General features: G+C 41.1%; 1 protein-coding gene across 1 annotated transcript in view; it reads right to left on the reverse strand.

The window, feature by feature from the left end:
* The window catches only part of LOC122797746 (protein spire homolog 1-like), a 966,788-nt gene that overhangs the window by 751,150 nt on the left and 191,340 nt on the right, over window positions 1–24,298 (reverse strand). The window contains exon 2 of the mRNA XM_044066271.1: window positions 18,624–18,658. Coding sequence (XP_043922206.1) covers window positions 18,624–18,658 — 35 coding nt within the window. The remainder of the gene's footprint in view (window positions 1–18,623; window positions 18,659–24,298) is intronic.

A 24,298-nucleotide genomic window follows, 5' to 3' on the forward strand; every position in this document is an offset into this window, starting at 1 on the left:
TAAAGGTAGGGTTGGTTCGTAAGGAGACCCTGTCTCTGTGAAAGATTATGAACGGTGGTATTGCCATTAGGGCCTGTAGTTCCGAAACCCTTCTTGCTGAGGTAATTGCCAACAGGAAAGCTGTCTTCCATGAGAGAAATTGTAAGTCCACAGAAGCTGCTGGCTCAAAGGGAGGTAGAGTCAATTTTTCTAGGACAAAGTTGAGGTCCCAAGCTGGTACTGGAGCCTTTCTTGGTGGCTTTATATTCTTGATTCCCCTAAGGAATTGCCTCAACAAAGGATGCGAAAACACAGGTGGATCAGTGTTATATCTAGCTGAAATAGCTGAAGCATGTATTTTTATGGAAGAATATGAGAGTCCATTCTGTAGCATATCTGCCAAATATTCCAGAATGAGAGGGATGCTCAGTAATGATGCATCATGCCCCTTGCTGGTATTCCAAATGCTGAATCTCTTCCATTTTGCTGAGTAAACCTTTCTGGTGGATGGTCTTCGGGCTTCTGTTAGTATCCTCTGAACTTCCTTGGAGAGAGATAGATTGAGGTTATTCATGGGATCTCCCAAGCTGTTAGCTGTAGGGTCTGAATGTTGGGGTGTACTGTCTTGAAGTTGTGTTGAGTCAAAAGTTGGGGCCATTGGGGAAGGGCCCACTTTTTGTTGTGACATATGCTCCGTAGAAGTGGGTACCAGTGCTGTCTTGGCCAGTCTGGAGCTATTAGGATCCCCTTGGGCTTCTCTGCTTTGATCTTCAGTAATACTGTGGTCATCAGTGGCAGAGGTGGGAATGCATAGATTTTTAGGAAGTTCCAGTTGAATGAGAGAGCATCTATTTTCCATGCTTGTGGATGATATGTCCTTGAACAGAACTTTTGTAGACGATGATTGAGGTGGGAGGCAAATGGGTCTACTTCTGGCCTGCCCCATGTCGAGGTGAGTCGTATGAAGATTTCTGGATGTAACCTCCACTCGTGGGGGTCTAGGAAATTCCTGCTTAGGCTGTCCGCCAGCACATTGTCTTTGCCTGGAACAGACTGGGATTGCAACTGTATGTTTAGGCTCAGTGATTTTTCCCAAAGATTCATTGTCAGTCTGCAAAGGGGGTAAGAATGGGTGCCCCCCTGCTTGTTTATGTACCACATCACAGTGGTGTTGTCTGTCCATATTAGCAGGTGGCCTTGCTGAAGCTGTTGTCGAAAGGCCTCGATGGCATGCATTACTGCCAGCATTTCTTTTTGGTTGATATGCAGATGTGTTTCCTTTGGAGACCATTGTCCTTGAACACATCTGCCCTCCATGTGCGCCCCCCCCCCCATCCAAGGTCTGAGGCGTCTGTGGTCATGGTCTGTGTTATCCGAGGTTTTTTGAATGACATACCTGTGTTTGCCTGGCTTACCGAGGCCCACCATAGAAATTCCTTCTGTAGGCATGGAATGAGCGGTATGGTTGCCTCTAAGTTGTTGCTGTGCTGAGACCATAAGCTTTTTGGGTACCATTGTAGCTTTCTCATGTGTAGTCTTGCTAATGGAACCAGGAGAATGCAGGATGCCATGTAACCCAGGGCCTGTAGGAATCTCCATGCAGTCATCTGGGTGAGCTTTGCCAAACCTTTGAAATAACGAGTTAACTTCTTTTGCTTGTCTTCTGTCAGGTAAGCCATTTGAGAGGCTGTGTCTAGTTTGGCTCCTAAGAAGGTTATTTGCTGGAATGGCTGAAGTCTTGACTTTTGAAAGTTGACTGTGTATCCCAGAGCCTGTAGCAATTGTATGACATAATTCAAGTTTTCTGTCAAAATCAGTTTGTCGTCCGCTTGTATGAGGCAGTCGTCCAGGTACGGGTAAATTTGGATCCCCTGGAGCCTGCAATGAACAATTACTGAAGCCAGGCATTTCGTGAATACTCTGGGCGCAGTAGATAAGCCAAATGGCAATGCTGAGAATTGATAATGCTCCGGCCCTGCAAGAAATCTGAGGTATCTTCTGCAGCTGTGTCTGATAGGGACATGCAGGTATGCCTCCTTGAGGTCCAGAGTAATCAGCCAAGACCCCTTGCCCAGCATGGGAAGGAGTTGCTGTAGAGTCAGCATTTTGAACTTTGGTACTATGAGAAAAGTGTTTAATGTGGACAAATCCAGTATTGGTCTCCATTGAGTTTCTTTTCTTGGAACAAGGAACAGTCTTGAGTAAAACCCCTGGCCTTGTTCTTGTTGTGGAACTTTTTCTATTGCTTTGATGTGAACAAGCAGAGAAATTTGCTTGATAGCCTCTGCCCTCTGGTTTTGTGGTAGGTTTGGCATGCCTTGTTTTCTTGGTAAGGTATGAAAGTGGAACCTGTAACCTTGGTCTATAATGTCCAAAATCCATTTGTCCTTTGTCAATCTGTGCCAATTGTCTGAAAACAGAGATAATTTTCCGCCCAAAGGAGCTTCTGTTTGCTCCTTGGTCAGCAGTAGTAGAGGAAAGTCATTGAGATTGTCCCTGTGGGGCAGGAGAAACCCCTGCGTCACTTCTTTGGTTTGCTGGTTGCCATTGTCGTCCCCTGTAGGAACCTCTGTATTGTCCTCTTCCTCGGCCACGCCTGTTTTTACCCCTTTGAAATCTGTCAGGATTAGGAAAGGACCAGTTTTTTGAAGGCCAGTTTCTGCTAAATCTGGGAGGCTGAACCTGGAGGAAATCTTTGACTGTCTGAACTGACTTGGCTTTTTCCTCAATGGACTTTAACACATCTTTAGCATTAGCACCAAAAAGCTTGTTCTTTTCCAAGGGTGCATCAAGAAGTTTTGCCTTAACATGATCTGGTAGAGGTTGTTCTTTTAACCATGCATGTCTACGAATGACCGCCCCTGTCATAGCTGCCCTACATGAAGCTTCCAATGCATCATATCCACACTGCAGAAAGTGATTGCTAACTTGCTGAGAATTATGTACAGCCTCCTGCAAGGATTTCCTATCTAAAGGTTCAGGAGAGGCCAATGTTTTCTGTAAATCATCTAACAGGTAATCCTGATATTGAAACATATGAAAGAGACAATTGAGAGCTCTCATAGATAAAGTAGTGGAGGTGCAGACCTTCTTCCCCCATCTCTCTAATGACCTAGCTTCCCTGTTGGAAGGTAAGGGATTTTTGGAGGTGGTAGCTGAAACCCCTTTCGGTCCCTGTGAAATTGTTTCTAAAATCAACAGCATGGGCCCTAAAGAAATGAGAATGTGTTTCTGGGACCCTATAGTATCTGTCGGGCTTGGCAGGAGCAGGAGGAAGAGTATCAGGGGTAACACTGGAGTCAGAGTATAGATCATCCAAAACATCAAGCACAGGAGGTATAGCTAAGGGCCTGTGTTGGGGCTTTTTAAGGAAGGTACGAAGGCGCTTTCTGGAATCAGAATATTCCTGGCCTTGCCACTTAAAATGTTCCCTCATGGAATGTAGAACTTCCCCAAAAGAAATATCCTCAGGAGGGGAGGCCGAGGGGATGGAATCCTCTGTATCCGAGTCCTCATAGGTTTGGAAGGGCTCTTCCTGGCTATCAGAGCGAACAGAGTCCTCAGAATCTTCATCTGAAGGGAGAGGGTCGGAGGGTTCAACCCGGGGCCTCTTATCAGAAGGAGGCTGGGATCCTCTCTCTGGATGGGCCTGGGAACCTCTGATCATGGAAATTAAGTCTACGGCCATAGTCATGATTTGTGTTTCAGGAGTAGGCTGAGGTAAGGCTTTAGCAGTAAGGTGCTTGGTCTTGCTGGCTTCCTTAGCACGTGTGTAGGCCTTGATAGACATGGACATGGGAGGCGTAGCAGCTCCACGTGCAGGAGTGACCTTATCCCACAGCAATGGTCTCGGGCATTTCCTCGGTTTCAGTATCCGGAGGAAAATCAATAACTGGCGTCGGTGTGGTCTCGGTAATGCGGTGTCTTCGGTTCGGAGCGGTGAAATAACCGCCTCAGAGGGAACCGGGGCACTCGCGGTAGGTTTTGGCGTGGTGTCGGTGGAAGACGTGGGCCGTGGATGTCGGTCCCGGTCTTTTCGTTTCTTAGGAGTCTGCGATGTTGGTAGTTCTGACGGCATTGTATAATCGTATTTTTCGCCGAAAAAGTCTTCAGCAAACTCCGCCCGGCGCCTGAGAGTGCGCTTATTGAAGCGAGCACAGGCGGCACAGGCCGAGACGTCGTGGTCTGGGCCAAGGCAAGGAAGGCAGTAAGAGTGGAAATCCTTATGAGGTATTTGTTTACCACAAGACAAACAATTATTTACTTTTTCAGTAATTTCTGACATCGGCTGAGGCAAGAAAAGGTCCCCAACGGGGTACTTAGCTTTTTGATGACTTCGGATTCGAAGAATACAGGAGCTGACCGACCGGCACTTGCGAACTGCTTCTGCTTCGGGCACCGCGCGGCAAAAAAGACTGAAAAAGATGGCGTCGGCTGATGCTTATATACTCCAGCCGCTCTGACGTCGGAGAGAAATGCGACATCAGCCGACGTCGGACCCAGACTTTGGAATCCGGCCGACCGACCGAGGGCTGCCTGAGGCAGGACAACCCATATGTTATGACTGCAGTTGCATTCTTGAAGGACATCCAACTAAATTTCGGCAACAGAAGAAAAAAAGAAAACATCAGCATAAATAGCCAAAGCCAACCAACAACACAAATGTTGGACACTATCAAATGATATATAAAACAAGGGGGGTGGTTAGTGGGTGCTGCCACTGAGACAGTGTAAAATTCAAGCAGCTACTGTTACAGCTAAGTAGGACTTGTGCAGCTCTTATGATCATCATTAACACGGCCTCAGTGGCATACAGGTAGATTCCACAAAGCTTACCCAAACTGGGAAGAGGAGGATAAGGATCTAGGAGCCCCTGCAGAATGGTCCTTGCAATATCAGCTTTGGAACTTAAGAATCCAGTTTGCAGCCCTTTGTAAAGGTATGAACAGAGGAGCAGGTGCTGCCTCTAGAACGCTTATAGAGTTCACTCCTTTCCAATGTGCCATCAAAGAGGATAAGGCTCTGCGGAATGTACCTGAAACTTGTCTGGAAAAGATTTACCATTGTGGGAGTAACTAAACATAGCAGAGGACAACCAGCAGCTTAGAGACAGGTTGACCCGTTACCACCAGAATAGGAAATAGACAGCAGTTTGGCTTACTTGGAGGGCTCAACTCTGTCAAGGTAGTACCTGAGCTGCCTGTGCATGTCCAAGGTATGCAGAATCGTCTATCCCTTGTTTTTAGGTTCTAGAAAGAAAACGAAGATCGATGGCTAGATTCGGGGTAAATTCAGAAACAACTTTCGGCACGCAAGAAAGATTAGTGTGCAACGCAACCCTATCCTTCTGGAAATCAGATAAGGTTGCCCCACTATGGCAGCTTGCAGCTCAGAGACTCACCTGCAGATGTCAGAGCAATAAGTAAAACAGTTTTTTTGAGTGATGAACTTCAATTCAGCCATTAAGTCAAGTTCAAAAAGAGATGAGATGCATTTTTCAAGAACAAAGTTGAGATGCAAAGGAGGAGGGGTTTGCTTTTGAGAGGATCCTTTCATAAACCGACTATAAAAAAAAATATGAAATAGGGGAATCTATAGGCAGACAAATTGAGATGGCTGCAAGATGCCCCTTGATGGACAAGATGAGCCATCATTGATTATTTCACACACATTTCAAAACTAGAGGGGTAGACACCATACTGGACTTTCTGATATTGGTTTGGTATCACCTACAAACTTCTTCCTCTTGTTAACATAAAATTTTCTAGTTGCAGCTTTTCTTACCTCCTTAAATAACTGTGTGGCATAAAATGCCTTTTGTGGTGCAGGAACTGATTCTATGACCCCTGTTTGCAACTTGTAAAGGAGTATTGTAGAGAACAGGTGGGTGTTGTCTGGTGGGTGTTAAAGGATATTTCCCTGAAGGGAGGAGGATTTTCTGTCCACTCCCAACAGTATCCTCACTGAATTATTCTCAGCACTCATTTGTTTGAGACTATCTGTGGACAGGCTGCTGGGTTGAGTGAAAGCCTGGGGAAAGGGAAAGTGGAGGAGGGACAGGATGCCCCGAGTGTTGGCATAGTCATACTTTATAAGGGGAATGATCTATTGGGAAAGGAACCCTTTTTATTTGGTTTGGCAGCATTATTCTCCTGCCATTGCCTCTTGGTACCCTGACTCTTGTTAGGCTTGGAGTTTTGTTTTTTCTGCCCTTTGAAACTGGACACCTTATTGGGGAGAACATAGGAACATAAAACATTCTAGATACCTCATGCATCAATTTACCTCCATCATCCCAATGTTTGTGAATACAGACAGCAGCAGGACCAAACACAAACTCAGAACGTAAAGGAGCATTCAAAATCTCATTTTGTTAATTCCGCAGAATAATTATAGTTATGTAACCAAGCACATCTTCTCCACACATCAGATCTGGCTGCATTTCTAGAAATCATGTCCACACCTTCCAAGATACTCCTCAAAGCATGTTTCAAAACTTGAGTCACATTAGAAACAATCTCATTTACATAGCAACCACTTCTGATCAGCAGGCAAAGATACAGTAAAGTCATATAACTAAAGCACACTGCAAAATAAATTTTCAGAGAAAGCTCTGATAATTTAATATTCTAAAGCCTACATTACTAGACTGAGCCAACGTCTACCCCTGAGATTCCAGCTACATGGCAATTTTATTTAGCAGTTTAGGCTTAGAAGAACCAAAGGCCCTCTTACTAGAGTTAGCATCTGGAGAAACAGCAAAAAGGATCAGCTGACAAAGGAGCAAAGAAAGCTGCAAGATCAGAGTACACCTTCTATTTCTTCATAGTCTTTTTAAAGAGCTGGCTCATAAGCAAAAAGGTTTTACACGCAGTTTTATATAAATCCTCTAAAACCAGTAACACAGGAGGAACAGCCAAAATTATTTGGAATCTCATCCTTAATAAGATCATAAACTCTGCCATTATCTGGAGTACTTCCAGATTGCTTCCAATCAAATACATCTGTAAACCTTGCTAGCATACGTAGAAATGTGAACACTAACTTGGGTTTTTAAAACCTGTTCACCTTCCAAAGGATCAGACTGGAAGGACTCTATCTTCATCAGAGTCTCCCATCAAAACTTGCAGTCACAGACAGATTTCTTTAGAAGGTAGTGTCACAGTCAATTTCAAGAGCAGCACAGTCTCAGATATTAGCTAACTGTAGAACACTCTTAGCTAAGACGACCACATCAATCATATACCCAGATTTGTCTGTTGTGTGGTGAAGTTTGTTTCTTTTTACTGTGAATTACTCTAGACCGCAAAATATGTGGAAACAGAGTATTATGTCTGGCATGGGGTCTCTTACCCAGTACCTCTCCCGGACCTAAAGTGTTTGGTTCTCCCGTACCCGAGCCAGGTAGCTGAACAGCAGAGAAGGAGGTGTCTGACCACCATACCATAGAGGGCTGCCGCCTCAAACCAGAGGGTGACTCAGAAAAGGTAAGCAGTTTGCAGGCCAGCTTAAGGCAACAGACTCACAAACCATAGGTTGAGGCATGTTTTTGTTGATTTTTTTTTCTCTTTAAGTGCAACTGGAATGGGGGGGGGGGGGCAGACATATCAGGATCCATCAATTCAGGGGAAAAGCACTAGCCATAATAATACACTGAAACTATTAGCGGCTGCCAAGGCAGCAATAATAGAAGATATAAACTATGCCCCCATACAGCAAATAGGGCTAAACTGCATAAACTATATCAAAAACAGTTTAAAATGGGCTAAGCATTGTTCTACAACTTGCTGAGTGTAATAAACATGGCACACACGCACACACAGTCAATATACCAGATAAAGTTCACTTGTCAAATAAATAATGTCAAAAAATCAAAATAAGCCCTTAAATCAAACAGAAACCTTTCAAAACAGCATAAATAAGCATTTATTTAGAGATTTCCTTGTTAGAAATGAAAAATTCAAAACTAGAAAATTTACAAAGTAATTTGCGGTAAAACTGTGACTTAATAAAAACAACTATAGCATCGTTAAATCAGAAGCAAATAAAATATTTTCCTGTCAAAACTTCAAAATGAAGCAAATAAATAAAAGAAACAACAGGCCCTGAACAAAGCAGTCCCTTGAAGTTCTGTGGTGTCAGTTTAACACAATTTCCCAGTACAAGTCATAAAACACTTTAGAAAAGCCCAAAAACTGCTTAAAAGCAGCATTAAGCATACAAACACTGCAGTAAGTTAAAATCCCCAGAAGAATTAATGGCAGTACTAAATAGCAAGTGTAATAAAATAAAAAGTTTGTGGTGGTGCTGCGGTAGCGTTGTCGCCTCACAGTAAGACATTGTCCTGTTCGATTCTCAGCTAGAGCGTCTTCTGTGTGGAGACGCGCGTGAATGGGCATACCTTCGTTGAAGGTTGTGCGTCAGAGCCGGCAACTTGGCAAGTAAAAATCTACTGCCAGTTATTAGCAGACCAGAGTTCCGCTGTGGCGACCCCTAACCGGGAAAAGCCAAAAGACACAAAATAAAATAAAAAGTTTACACACAAATACACAGACAGTTACATTTAGAAATACAGCTATAACCACACACATACATTTTATTAAATCAAAAATAAAAAGTATAAAATAGCAACAATGACATTATTAATTATTATCATTGTTATTATTAATAATGATAAATAATAAAGAGGAATGAAAGTTCCCAAAGGGAACTTAGAGTCTGGAGGCTGTAATTCACCAATGCAAGCTAAGCTGTTGGGGAGATTCAATTGTGCGAGTCCTACAACTGGCACTAAAAGGCTGAATAACTGACCTTCTGTGACGGGGGCTTCCCCGATGGGAGGGATTTAACCAATCTCCTATCATGCAGAGTCAAAGGCAAGAATTATAAGCTCTGGAAATCTGCCAGTGTGGGTTTGTGCAGGCAAAGAAGCCATATGCCACTAAGGCAGTGTGAATGAGGAGCATCACGCTAAAGGGATTATTTAAACATATGACTTCTAGTACCAAACCAGAATAAAGGGCTGAAACATGTATTTACCAAGTTTGCTAGCATCAGCAACAAGTACACACATGTGTTTGATGTAAACTAATGGAGAAAAAAATAAATACATAAATAAAAAACAGAGCAACCTAACTGCTGTGTAAGCCTTCTTCTGGTACCTACCAATATAGGACCATATTTGTGAACCATTTAAAAAGTTCACTTCTTGCATATTAAAGCAATCAGGAGCCAAATCTTTGAAAATTCAACAAATAATGTCAGTGTAATAAAAACATGTCTTAACTGATTCCCATGTTTTATTAGTATGCAACTTAAGTTACTAAAACACAGAAAATAAGATGCAGTTTCTTTGCATGCTCAGTCAGTGTCACTGTAGAAGTATCACAGAATTTCTTACATGACTTCTAAATGTCGTTATAGTATTTATCAAGGAGGGTGATCTAACTCGACCACTTAACTCATGCGGTAAGATGTATTCAATATACAGTACTTGTCGCATCGCTGAAACTGAGTATGCATACTGGGTTCAGTTCATACAGATGTGCTGTGCAGGACGTATTAATCCAACCATGTTGCCGTCCTTTGTCAAAGGAATTTCTACTTTACAAAAAATAAACATGGCCGCTTATCCTTGGTTGAGAAACTAAGGCAGTATACGGTATTTTTTCCATAAGAAAATCCCTTCTTTTTATGTGTTATGCAAATAACATTTCCAAAATAGGTATACATTTACCAAACTATAATTGTATTCGATAGGATGTAATGTTTCGAACAGAAATCAATGATCTGGTGAATTATGAAAGATTTGACTCCTGGTTGCTTTAATACACAAGAACCAAAATTTGTAGCAAATTTGTTAGGTAACTTTGTTGCGACTGTGATCTACTGAATGCACTTTGTTGACAATTCTTGTTATATAGGCATGTACACATCACATTTGTTATATCAGTGACAATGCATGCAAGTCTAAATTGTAAGGGAATGGGTTTAGCATTAACCCAGTGAAAGAAAAATATCATTATTTTAAACAAATACATAATTTTTTACTTTTGAATTAAACTCAATGCAGATAATACTGTGGGCATGCATTACATCCCAGTCTCTACAGAGAAGTCATATGCTCACCTCTAATGGAACGAGTGTATAAAACAACATGCTGGACTGTCACTTTGAAATGTTTGCAAAACCCACGTCAGTTGTTTCACCTTTAAGGACTTAAATGCAGGTCAGTGCTGAGGATGGTCATGACATACTGCTAAAATTTGGACAGGGAAGTTTCTGTGGAGGAATCTTTACAGTGACAGAACATGTCATTATTATGGAGAAATATACACACCTTTGACTTCTGTTGTAATGCTATCTACAGATATAGTCTAGGAATGTACTGTATTTCCATAACTTAAAGATTATAATGCAACTTCTAAGACTGGCAGAGAAGTCTTATGTAAGAAACATTGCCTCAATCATGATTTCACAAGTTCTTAATGTTTTTACAGAACTAAGTATCAACACTTAGTACAGACTGCAATTAATAATGTCATTACTCCCTTAAAGACTTTTAAAGAGTTACCCAAAGCTCAGTAATGAAGTTGGCTAGGTTATGTTGCCATATTCTATACAGGAACAATTGGAGGTAGCAGCTTTCCATTCATTCCCTATTACCAAACTACCATAATCACCATATGACAGTCTATCCTACAGGGACCTATTTTATGGAAATTAGGAGCAGACTGCAATAAAATCCTTCTCTACATTTAATGCAGGAATATTTCTTTTGTCACGAAAATGAGCATATTTGATGGAACTGACATTCCCATGAAAGATGGAACAGTTCAAAATTCAAGGTTCCCATGCTTATGAACTAGGAGATCCTTCACACATAGGTCTGTGGTCAATGCAAGACACTGGGATTCCAAAATGGACAGTCTTTCTCCTAGCTTGTAGGCCTAGGGAAGCTTGGGAAAGAAGAGAAGAGTTTTCAGAATTGGGAGTTACCTACCCTGGCCTCTGACCCCTCGCCATTGGATCTTTTCAAATTTCATCTAACTGCTCAGTGTAAAACTGTTTAGGATAAGAAAGCCATTGTTCTACACAAATGTCTATTGCACCTTAATTAACCGGAATGAAAAGTAAATGTAATGTTAGGTTTTGTTCTTTTTCGCCTGTTTTGTTTTTGTTTTTTTAACTCTGTGTAATGGCAAGGCAGAAAGGTAGTTTTTTGTCTAAGGGCACTTTTAAGAATTGCCCTTTGACATACTCAGGCAAGGGCTGAACCCTTAGCTAATCATACCATCCAATGACCGAGCCTGAGCCAGCTGCCTGTCACAGGTCACTAAATCTTGTACATGCCTGTAATAGCTTACTTACTAACCTTTAAGGCAGTCTATAGCAGTTTAGAAAGGTACTGAGTTAGAACTGCTGTTAATATTTCATCACACATACTCTCGCTTTAAATAGTTATGATAATGAAACATGTGGGTTTGAAGTCTTGCCACATCCATTCAGTATACATTAATTGATAATGTATTATTAGCAGACAATGTCTCTGATTATCTGTCTATGCACAATGAACAAAGACAGACTAGTCAGATTTTAGCGCAAGTATTTACATTTCTCATTTAAGGATCAAGGATACCCTCTCAAATGCCTACATTAAAGGAAGGAATGGCCATTGGTTTGGATTCCTCCAAACCCAGTTAGTCCAAATAATGCTACAGGAGTTGGAACATTCCTTGGCCTGGCCCACTTAAAGTGCTTCTGTATTAAAGTAAGGCATTCTGTGGAAGATTCTTCCTCAAAGGGGGACACTAAATCCAAGGATTTGTTATCATCAGTGTAGGAACTATGGAGTAAGTAAATCCGAGTTGAGTAGGCTAAGTTTACAGTTTCACTTATGTCCAACTCAGACAGCAGTTTGAGAAATGGTTCTCACTTCTTACAGAGGGAAGACTTCACAAATGTAGGCATTTCACTAAACTGAAGGGAAACCATGGATCACTGGAGCCTTTCCATGCTGTCACATACTCTTTGGTTAGATGGCGGCAGTCAGCTAAGAGCTGAGAAGAGCAGTGGCAGGAAAGACACCCCAAGCATCAGGCCTGTAAGATGCAATCCAACAGGATCAGGGAAAAGGCATTTCTTCATCAAATACTAGACACTCCTGTAAAAAAACTGTTATAGTACATTGAGAGGCTTATGGAATTGCACACAGTAACAAAGTCATGTGCAAGGTGCCTTGGAACCAGTATCCAGCCGAGACTTAACAGTTACTTCTCAAAAGGCTTGGTATGAACGCTACACCTCTTCCTGTTAGAATCTCAAGGAGTAATGGCAAATGACGAAACTACAGATAGGTCACAGCTGCAGGCTGTCAAATTTGTACTCTCCGGCATAGATACCCGCAAGGTCCTTACAGGAGTGGAGTGATGGGGTCACAAAGGTTTCACATGCTCTGTCAATGAAATTTTGTCTGTAAGCAACTCAGTTACTTTGAATGCTTAAACTCTGCTTGTGGAAGGTGACTCTCTCCAAACAGTGGCAGCAATCCCTGTCCTAAAGCAGATATTTTAATTATGTAGAAAAGCACACAAAATTAATCCACATCACAGTATGGCCTTTTCATTAAGCTAAGTAAAAAGTTTATACTTTGTTAAGTTGCTAAGGTATAAAGGACACTGAAGATGCAACAGGTACACAGTATTAATGTAGAATCTAGTGAAGGCCTTGTGAAGTACCATTCTAAAGTTCTGACATCTACACCTAAAACATAACAGGGTTCATTAAAAATATACTGGGGGCCAATACAAAAGTGCTGCTAAAGTCATCAGCAAAAACAGTCAGTAGATGGATTGAGTTTTGGGAAGTACAGTGGTTAAGCTGTCAGAGCACTTAGTACCCCGGGCTCATCTCCCTGCTGGCACATGTCTTCTCAAGTTTTTCACCTGTCTGCAGTTTTACTACTACATTCCATGTGAAACTGTGACTTTCCAATCTATTCACACAAGTGCATGCTGTATGCATATGGGTGCGTCCAAGGATAACCTGGAATCTCATTCAGAAATGGCTCTCTATCTCATGCCTGCTGCTTGCTTTAAAAAAAAAATAAAAAGGTTTCCAGCTTCCATGCTCCTACATGAATCTGAACAGGATAAATCAGGTTTCAAAAAATGAATGGTTGCACATTTAAAGTAAAACAAAACAGTATAATTTGAAAATAAATATTTCACAATTAGGTTTTCAGCAATTTTAGTCAGGGTACAATGCCAAACATATAAAGTAAGGGCAAGCAACCCCCCCACACACACACAAACTCTATCCAACTGTTTACATTAGCAAACAAAAGCTCATGGCAAAACAATTTTCACATATCTGCTCATAACTCTCAAACCTAAGAAGCCCTAAGCAAAAAAGTTGAAATTATACCTATAGAGCAATTTGAATTGTAAAACACTACAGATACAGAATGGAAAAACTGGCAGGGGAAAGCTGCATGAAATTTATTACTAATGTTTACTCTTGGTTTTCATTTTTTTTTTTTTTATACAACTCCATCGTTTTGACATTTCTAAGGAAATACTAGCATTTCAAGAGATAGTACTTTATTGCAATTCTAAAACAAAGTAGACATTACCCCCCCCAAACAGCAGGCACCAATCTTAGTTAAGTGTAAGCTTTGTGGAATCTACCAGTTGTCAGTCTAATGACATGCTCTGCAAAGTACTATTATACAATGACCCCCCATTAATATTCTAAAACGTGCACACTGATTGGTCAGCGTGCCCACTGTAAATCCGACATACTAATGGAAAAAGGTCCGGTCACCCAGGCTTTTTCTATTAGTACAAGTCTTTACTTTTTTTGTGTTAGGCAGCAACGGAGAACGGAAGAGCTCCGTTGCTGTAATCTAGCTATGTTAAATGAGTTTAACATAGCGAGATATCTTAAAATAAATAACGAAGATCTTCCTTTCTCCGTTGCTTTTTTTAAAGCTGTCTCGCTATGTTAAACTCATTTAACATAGCGAGACAGATTTAAAAAAGGGAACTGAGATCTTCCTTTCTCTGTTGCTTCCTCTACTCACAGCTCTGATGTACTGCATAAGCATACGCATGCACAGTACATCAGAACTGCCCCAGGATACCAGACAGCTGCAGAAGAGCAGCACAGAGGCATTATACAATGCCAATATTTTAAAAAAGTAAGTATTTTTTTTCTTAAGTAATGCCATTGTATAATAGCAATAACCCACTCCTGGGTGTGGGTAATGCTGGATTTACCCACGGTTGTCTTTGTTTGGTCACTCTGGCTTCACCCTCGTGACCAAACCACACCAACTGTGGGTAAATTCAGCATTACCCACACCCAGGCGTGGGTTATTGCTTAAATAAATAACTATAACAAGATACATTTCCAAGACGTTAACTGAGCTGCTTAATTCTCTCATTGCAATATTTACAATAATTTTCTCAGAAGTAATTTATGGGCAACAAAAGCCGGAAGAAAAAGAAGAAGAAGAAGAAAAGCATTATCTTCACCACAAGTGCTTTTTTCCAGTGGACTTTTACCTAATTTGTGACGAATAGTAAGAATGTTACTCTGCCTACTTTTCTCACTGAAATGAAAATAATTTATGGGAAATAAAGCACTAAACTCAGCGAAAACAAAGTTTCAGAGAACGTCCTGGAACATGTTTTGGGTTATTTTCAGCAGCACAATTAGCACTGAAACTTCCAACAGAAGCCTAGTATGTCACACCTGACTTGCCACCAGAATCTAGTTAAATTATTTCTACATTCCAGGCTTTAAAGCAAGTTCAGTAATAGCTAACAGACTGTAAAAATGAAAGTGGCTTACAGTCAAAGAAGGTTATCAGGTTACAGGTCACCACGGTTGGAGAAATGTTTACTGCTGTCACATTTAACAGTTAAAAAAAAAAAAAAAAGCTTTGCTGAATTCTTTTGAAAAGTTTTTTTTTTTTTTTTTTTTTGAAAAAGCCCTTAATTTTCAGAACTTAAAGAACGGCTTCCTCCTAAACATGCCCTCCTTACTATGTGCAGAAGTATACTTGTATATAGTCCTTTTTACAAATCCTTTCAGTGAGAACAAATCACTTTGATCTACATTCTGACATGAAATACTCCTTCTGAACTATGATGCAAATCATACTTTCCTCAATCCTGTTGTAATAATACATAGAATACATGAACACAAAATAGACAAAGGAATACTAAACAAGGATTTATATATCCTATGTGTTTCATCTTTCTGTCTATTAGACATGTAAGTTTATACTAGTCTACAAAACACATTTCCCAATGGTTATACATATACCTGCAATGAAAAATGGATTTAAGTCAGAGGCCTGACTTGGACACAAAGATCAATTACCAGCAGGTTAGCCTTCAGTGAGTGGAATGCCGAGATGTGGTACCGATCTAAAGAAAAAGGATTGAGGCATGACGAGCAACAGTGCCTCAATCTACAACTATGGCACAGCAAAGATGCTTGTGTTACTGGATGGCCTCTTTCTTACTAATAAAGATACCATTCAACCTTCTCCATGAGACTATGCCCTTTACATACATGTCTATTGATAACTACCATTTCTGCCTGCCTGACTGCCTATAAATGATTGCCCCAGCTTTGAAGCATAAAATTGGCCCATTCTGTGGGACAAAGAGTTAGCAAAAGAAAGTATAGTACATCATCACAGCAGATGTTGAGGGAAGAAAACATGGCAAAGAAACTGCCACCTGCAAACAAGTTACTAACATAATACCCGCTGATCTAAGCTTTTAGCATTGCAACTAACCCTCGGTGATTCACCATAATGCAATATAAATCCTGATTCAACAAGAAATTGCTGAAAACACATGGATGGCTATGTCATGTCTGAACATGCAAACTGTGATATCCACTCTGCCGACTTGTATTTCAGTTTACGTAAAGGCCTACAGCTGTTATTATACAGTAAAAATATGGTGAAACAATCCATGACACCCTTTCTGCAATACATTATTTAGTCACAATACTGCCTAAATTGGATCAAGTACAACTCTGAAGTAGATTTATCAACTTGCATTTTGGGGCGTAACCCGGTCAACCAAATTGTGTCAAGTCAGCCTAAATCAGACTTTACTTCTATTAACCAGTTATGATCCCTCCCTAGCACTTCTAACCATCTTTCTTAACAGATGACCCTTAGCCTGCCCACTATTTCCTTATTTATTGTAATATGGCAACTGGTTAAGTGGGCAGATCGAGTGACCCTTTTTAGCCATGATCCATGCCTCCAGTGGAACAGTCTAACAGTATAGTAAGGATAGTATTTTATTATATGCCAATTAATGTTCCTAGATTTGCATTACAGCATGAGCATAAAAACAATATATTTACACAGCAAAACATTGATTTGTAATGCTTGTCCTGAGGCAGAATCTTTGTTCCAAAGGAGCACTTTTTAAAGGCAAGGGATCATTTATCCTTGTCCATATCTACAAAGAAAATGCTTGACAAATAACAAACGAAAAGAAAATACCAGCAGTGGTTAAACACTAAGCAAAAAGCTGCAGTACAACTATGTATGAACTATGGAAACAGATCATAGAACTTAACTCCATAAAACACTAAATATTATAAATACACATGGTGAAATAGACATGTATAAACTGAAAATAAAGAATTGTTAAATTACATACCATAAAATGAACATTACGTACTTACTATAATATTACAGCTACTTGGAAATATTACAGCACAAATTCAGCACTAAAATACAGCAAAACGCAATCTCTAAATAACTACAGAAAGCACTACACTGAAGAAAACTGTGCCAGAGGGAACAGAAAAAGGAGACTCTGCCAACGAATGATTACAGAAAAATTATGTAATTCTAAGATAACAATGCTAGAAAAGTAATACAAGGAAAGTTCTGATGTCTACTACAAACGTGTCCTGGGGCAGTTTACTGGTGGACTGGATTTAACATATCGCTGAAGAAATATGGAGAAATGTCCTTCCAAACTAGGTATTATGAATATGGAGGAGGGGCTAGGGTAGCATGTGAAAGTTTTACAAGCCAAGCTGATTAAATACTTGCTAGTATTTGTCCTAAAGGTGACACCCCAAAATTTCACGTCCTTATTTAACTAGAAATAATAACTGCATCATCTAAATCCAACTGAAAATGAAACTAAATTTTAATACTGCTAAGCCTTCCTTTTGGCCCCCAAAGCATATCAATCTGACCATCAGCTGCTAAATGTTTCTTCCAGCATTCAACAGCCCCATGCCTGCAACTGCATCCCAAACAGGGCTTCATCTGACAGCAGTAAAGGCATTATGATAGATATTACCTTCACTCCAGCAAAGGCTGCCGCTGGCAAGGTGAGAAGGGGAAGTGAAAAGATACACTGTTGACGGCAGGGTAGGGTTGGAATTGCTGCAGCATTACATACGCCATCCTCTGTCTGGGTTTTCTTGTTAATCTCACCCACCCACTGATGTGCTGAGAGCTGAGATGACCTTATGGAAGGCCCGCATAATGCCATTATAAAGAACCAACCCCCAACTGTGTAGTAGTAGCAGTAGTAGTAGTATGTAACTCAAGAAGTCTGCCCCAACATACAGCTAACCAAGTGGCATAGTTCTTGTATCAGTACCAGAGTTGTCATGCTTCAAACATGTATCCTCAATATGTGCCAAAACAAGCCAAGTTACATTTCTACCCCCTGCCCTGCCAGTTTTAATATGTACCCTAGCTACTATGCAAAATCTGGGTCATAGCAAGAGTTTCGTCCCTTTGTTCTAATGGTACTAGCTTATGAAATTCATAGCCATAGTATACTACTACAAACATTTACTTAACAGTTCCATCTGCTGTTACAGACAAGGAGTTGCAGACCAGAGTTGCTGACTACCTTGGCTTAATTCTATATCTATCTGCTTGAAGAATAGTTACAGAAGGTTCCAATGCAGAGCTGCTCAGTTACATACTTTAATCAGGGTAGCCAAAAAGTGATAGTTACATTAGCACTCCCCTGTGAAAACTGAACTGAAAGGTTACTAGGTAGTGCTAAACAAACCAGCAAGACAACATATGGCTGCCCATATTTGGCCCTTTGCAAACCAAAGCTCTTGGCAAAAGGGAATATGTGGATTGGGGAAATATACAAAGACTGCTCCCTACCAGCTCTCCTATTAAGCAAAAACAGAGACACAATGGAAGGGTACAACAAATGCAGGAAAAGTTGCCTAGCATTCAACAATAACAAATTAGTGAAAGAGTAGGAAGGAAAAAGAACTATATGCCATTATAATTATTTATGGTGCTACCTTCCATCTTAAAAAGCAGAATGACCTATCCTTCTGGTATTGCTGAACTGTGATCAGCACCAACAATGTTAACTTAACAGTCCTGGATTTGCCAACACTAAAATTTGCCAATTATATACCACAAGAGTCTGTCATTATGGAAACAAGCTCATACTGCGTGGTCTAAAAGGCATCTACCCAAACAGTATTCCAAAGCAACAACCACATAGCAGTGTCCTACACAACAGCAAACAGTCTCTGATAATTATAGTTATTGTCAGAATGACATGAAATTAAAAACTGTTAGATGCATGAAGGAGCAACCTTACCTCTTTTTGAGTACACTGGAAATCACTGGTATCATCTGTAAAGAAAAGCAAAACATTAATTATGAAACTAGTAGCAAGAGTGCAGCTCACAGCACTACCTTTTACTTAACTGCAATACAACTCTACGTATGAACCATGGAAACAGGTCATAGAACTCAACTCCACAGAACATTACATACTATAAATAAACATCGTGAAATAAACATTTATAAACTGAAAATAAAGAATTGCTAAATGACATACCATAAAATGAACATTATGTACTTACTATAAAATTACAGCTACTTGGATATTTCAGTCTTCTTAAACTGACAGGATTTGGTGCATTATGCACATATAGCTTGATGGATAAACTTTCCCAGGGTACTTTTGTACATCCTTATTCCCATGGTACCTAGACTTCAGTCCCTACTGCCACCCCTCTCTCCAATTTCTAACCAAGTTACATAAATACACATGACCAATACTCTTTCTACTACCGAGACAGGAAAATGGGGGGGGAAGGAATGTGGGCAGGATGTTAATGAAGATCAAACCCACTAAGCTGATTTAATGCTATGGTAATTATGAAACTTTTGTATCTGCAAAGGGATGTTTAGTCTTCTTTAAAATCATCAAGACAGAGTCCACAGCTGATCCTGCTACTCTATAGTCTACTAGAGCAAATTTCTTATGACTACAGGCCCAGAAGATGTTTGAAATTGGAAAGCAATGCAAAGTTTAATATGATTAGAAAAAGGTTTCATTGAAGACCAAGTGGCAGTTGACCTCTAGTGAAGCTTTACTGAAAAAAAAAAAAAAAAAACTGGAGAAGCTGCAACATCCCTTGTAAAGTGTACTTCAGGCAAAGAAAGCAACTTTCATACTTGTTATAGACAAGTAAAATGCAGGCAGAAAATCAACTGGCTAAAAAAAGGTTGGTCACTGTCGACCCTATTTTCTAATGAGCAAGGACATAAGCTTTTGAAAGGCCTTTCTGAAAGCTTTGGTCCTGTCTAGTTAATATCCAAGCTGCTTACAAACATCCACACTATATACAGTATGGGCATTACAGTTCTCTGCGGAATAATGAAAGATCAGCTGACTGATTAACATGAATCTCTTGCACAAGCTTTGGCATGAAGGAAGGACTTACTCAGAAAAACCCTTTCTCTATGAAACATTAGTTATGAAGGATTAACTGTCAAGGCCTGACACTCCAAAATTCATCTCCTTGAAATTACCACTACCAAGAAAAAGGTCTTCAATGTCAGGAAAGTACAGTTTTGTACCTACCATAAATGTAGATGTTCGAGGATCCACATTGCTGCAGTCCGTACTATTGGGTAGTCCGCTGTCCAGTCGGCCCGAATACCAGAGTATATGGCTGACGTCGGTCAGGGCGCATTAGACTGACGTCAGTACGTCAGGGTACTAATGCGCATGACCGACGTCATATCCTCAGTCTTTTCTTGCCCCAGATGTCAGAAGACCCTAAAAAGACAAGGCCCAAAATACCTGCACCAAAAATATGTACATTATATACAAAAATATATACAAAAATATCAGCAGATAACCTCACCTACACAACCAACCCCAAAACAGAGGGGAAGGAGGGAGGGTAAATTGGACTGCAGCAATGTGGATCCTCGAACATCTACATTTATGGTAGGTACAAAACTGTACTATGTTCTTCGTTCCACATTGCTGCAGTCCTTACTATTGGGTAGAATCCCAAAGCAGAGGTAAGGGAGGCTGGCAAATCATAAAGAAGCAGGAGCTGACAACATGCCTTGCAAAATAGCTGTGGCAAAACCAGCCCTAGACTTAGAGTAGAGAGGAAGGTGATAATGCTTAGAGAAAGTATGCACTGAACTCCAAGTAGCTGCCTCCAAAATATCCTTTGTTGCCACCCCCCTTAGAAATGCTGTTGAAGTGGCAGTAGCCCTAGTGGAATGAGGCCTAATCCCAGCTGGAATCTCCTTGCCATGATGGGAATAACAAAATGCAATGCAAAACCCAATCCACCTAGAAATAGTCTGTTTTGACACAGGCTTGCCCTGTGAACTCAAAGCAAAAGAAACAAACAACTGCTGAGACTGCCTAAAATCCTTAGTCCTGCTTAAATAATAACGCAATTGCCTGTGTACATCTAAAGTGTGCAAAATCTTTTCCCCTTTATTTTGGGGTCTGCATAAAACGTAGGCAAATGAATAGTTTGGTTTAAAGCCACACTAGAAACCACCTTAGGCATAAAGGAAGGATTAGTACGTAATGATACCCTATCCTTATGGAAAATCAAAAGGGCTCTACTGCCATAAGGGCCTGCAACTCAGACACCCTTCTTGCAGAAGTAATAGCCAACAGAAAAGCAGTCTTCCATGACAAGTATTTCAATTCAGCAGTAGCCGCAGGCTCAAAAGGTTGTAGAGTAAGTTTTTCCAACACAAAATTGAGATCCCAAGCAGGAGTAGGAGCTCTCGTGGGGTCTTATATTCTTTGCCCCTCTAAGAAACTGCTTGAACAAAGGATGCGAAAACAATGGTGGGTCACAATCATAGTGAGCTGAAATTGCTGCAGCATGAATCTTAATGGAAGAGAAGGACAAACCTTTGTCCAATAACTCAGTAAGATATTGAAGAGCCACACTCAAATTAGGCTCAGAAATCTCCAAATTCCTTGCTGCACTCCAAAATAAAAATCTCTTCCATTTTTCTGCGTACACTTTCCTTGTACTAGGTCTTCTAGCTTCCATAATCACATTTAAAACTTGTTGAGGAAGTTGAGACCGACTGTCTTTCAAAACAGAATATGCCATGCTGTTAGATGAAGAGAGCGAAGCTTGACATTGAGCAGGTGGCCTTCTCTCTGAGACAACAGGTGCGGAATCAAGGGTAAAGGCCATGGAGGCTTCTTTACTAGACTCCTCAGTAATGGGTACCAGTGCTGCCGAGGCCAATCTGGAGCTATTAAAATCATCCTTGGCTTGTCTTGTCTGACTTTTAGAAGCGCCTTTGGAAGAAGAGGCAGAGGTGGAAACGCATACACATGAAGATTTTTCCAACTGAAAGAAAGAGCATCCACTTTCCAAGCTGTGTGATGTAACCTCTTTGTGCAAAACTTTGGCAGCTGGTGGTTTAGTGGAGAAGCGAACAGATCTATGTCTGGAGTTCCCCAGGACACTGTCAACCTTTGAAATACATGAAGATCCAGTTTCCACTCGTGGGGATCCATGATTTGTCTGCTTAACACATCTGCTAAGGAGTTCTGTGCTCCTGGCAGAAACCTTGCCTGAAGAGTTAGTTGCAAGCTGAGCGCAGTCTCCCATAAAATCATTGCTTGCCTGCACAATGGGTAAGAATGTGTTCCCCCTTGTTTGTTGATGTACCACATGACAGTTGTGTTGTCTGTTAGAATCAACACCTGCCCTGGAAGAAGCAACTCCTTGAAAGCCATTAATGCAAACTGGACTGCTAACATCTCCTTCATGTTGATATGTAGATGCTGTAGTCTGGCAGGCCACTTGTCTTGTATCCACTTTCCATTTAGATGAGCTCCCCAAGCAATGTCCGAGGCATCTGTCGTTAAAATCTGACTCGCCTCTGGCCGGGTCACAGAGAGTCCCTTGTTTAGGTGACATTCCTGAGCCCACCACAAAAATTCTTTCTGAAGGCAAGGTATTATTTGAATGACAGTGTCCAAATCCTGGCAGTGCTGTGTCCATACATTTTTGAGATACCATTGTAGCTTCCTCATATGCAGTTTGGCATTGGGAAGCACCAGAATACAAGATGCCATGAACCCTAATGCTTGAAGGACTGTCCTTGCAGTCAGCACGGACTGATGAGATAGTTGATGGAAGTAAAGTGATAGACTCTTTTGTTTGTCCGGGGTTAAAAAGGCCATCTGAGCTGCTGTATTCAGTCTCACACCCAGAAAGCACATGTCTTGAGAGGGTACTAGACTGGACTTTATTTCGTTCACAGAATACCCTAGGCATCTTAGCACTGCTATAACATATTCCAGATGCTGTAGAAGGTCTTCCTTGTCTTGAGTCAGAATCAGGCAGTCGTCCAAGTAAGGATAGATTTGAATTCCTTGTAGCCTGAAGTAAGCTATCACTGGAGCCAGAACCTTTGTGAATACTCTGGGCGCAGTAGATAAGCCAAAGGGCAATGCAGAGAACTGATAATGAGAATTTCCAGCTCGAAACCGCAGATACTTTCTGCAACTTAGCCTTATAGGCACATGAAGGTAAGCTTCCTTGAGATCTAAAGTTACCATCCAGTGATCTTTGCCCAGCAGAGGTAAAAGCTGTTGTAACGCCAACATCTTGAACTTGGGAATGTCCAGATAAGTGTTGAGGAGAGATAAATCCAAAATTGGTCTCCACGTGTTCCCCTTCTTTGGTACTAGGAACAGGCGAGAATAAAATCCTAGGCCCCTTTCTGATACAGGGACTGGCTGAATGGCCCCATCTGGAGTAACTGAGAAATTTGCTTGTGAGCCTCTTTTCTTTGTGGAGGAGGAACGTCTGGCATGCCTTTGAAAGGGGGCAATGTATGGAAATAAAACCTGTAACCGTGGTGAATGATATCCAACACCCATCTGTCTTGAGTAATTAAATCCCAATTGTCTTTGAAAAGAGACAGTCTTCCTCCCAAAGGAGCTGCCAGACGAGAATCTACCGGCAGCTGAAAAGGCAGGTCATTGGGTCTGTTTACGAAAGGACTGACCCCTGCCCTCACCAGAAGTCTGAGCAGGTGAACTCCTGTTCTAGGCCTAAAAGAACCTTGAGCTCTGCCCCTACCACGTCTAGACCTACCCCTAGACTGGGAATCATAAGCAGGATATGTCCACCCCTTAGCAGGCCAATTTCTACTAAACTTCGGTGGCTGCACCTGCAAAAAATCTTTAACAGTTTGCATAGACTTAGCTTTGTCCTCCATTTTCTTTAAAACTGCTTCCACAGGCGCACCAAACAACACATCAGACTGTAAAGGAGCATCCAAAATCCTTGTCCTAACATGCTCAGCTAAATTCTGATCCCTCAACCAGGCATGCCTGCGAAGAACAGAACTAGTGGCAGCCACCCTCGAGGAGGCCTGTACAGCATCAAAACCACATTGCAAAGAATGCTTACCCACTTGTTCAGACACATGAACTAAATCCAACAACTCTTTACACTCAATACCTTCCGCCAAAGCATCCACCTTAGATTTCAATTGTGAAAGGAGATAATTTTGATATTTTAACATGTGAAACTGACAATTCAACGCTCTCATGGCTAGAGTGGAAGAAGTATAAACTTTCTTACCCCACCTATCCAAAGCCCTTGCCTCTTTATCAGTGGGAACAGGATTTTTAACCACAGAGGCCTTAACACCTTTAGGCCCCTGAGAAACAGTTTCTGGGTCCGCCCTAGGACTCTTAAACAAATACTTATGAGCTTTGGGCACCCTATAGTATCTATCAGGTTTAACAGGAGCAGGAGGCAAAGAGTCAGGGTTCAGGGAAGCCTCTGCAAAAACATCTTCCACCATATTCAACACAGGAGGTATAGCTAAGGGCCTATGTTGGGGTAAAAATAAGAATTCCCTAAGCCTTTTCCTGGAATCAGAATAATCCTGGCCTTCCCATTTAAAGTGTTCTCTCATGGAATGCAGAGTTTCTGAAAATGAGAAATCCTCAGGAGG

The sequence above is a fragment of the Protopterus annectens genome, chromosome 3.part1 (assembly GCF_019279795.1).
Source record: "Protopterus annectens isolate FY-2018-M chromosome 3.part1, PAN1.0, whole genome shotgun sequence".
In the NCBI taxonomy this organism is placed as follows: domain Eukaryota; kingdom Metazoa; phylum Chordata; order Ceratodontiformes; family Protopteridae; genus Protopterus; species Protopterus annectens.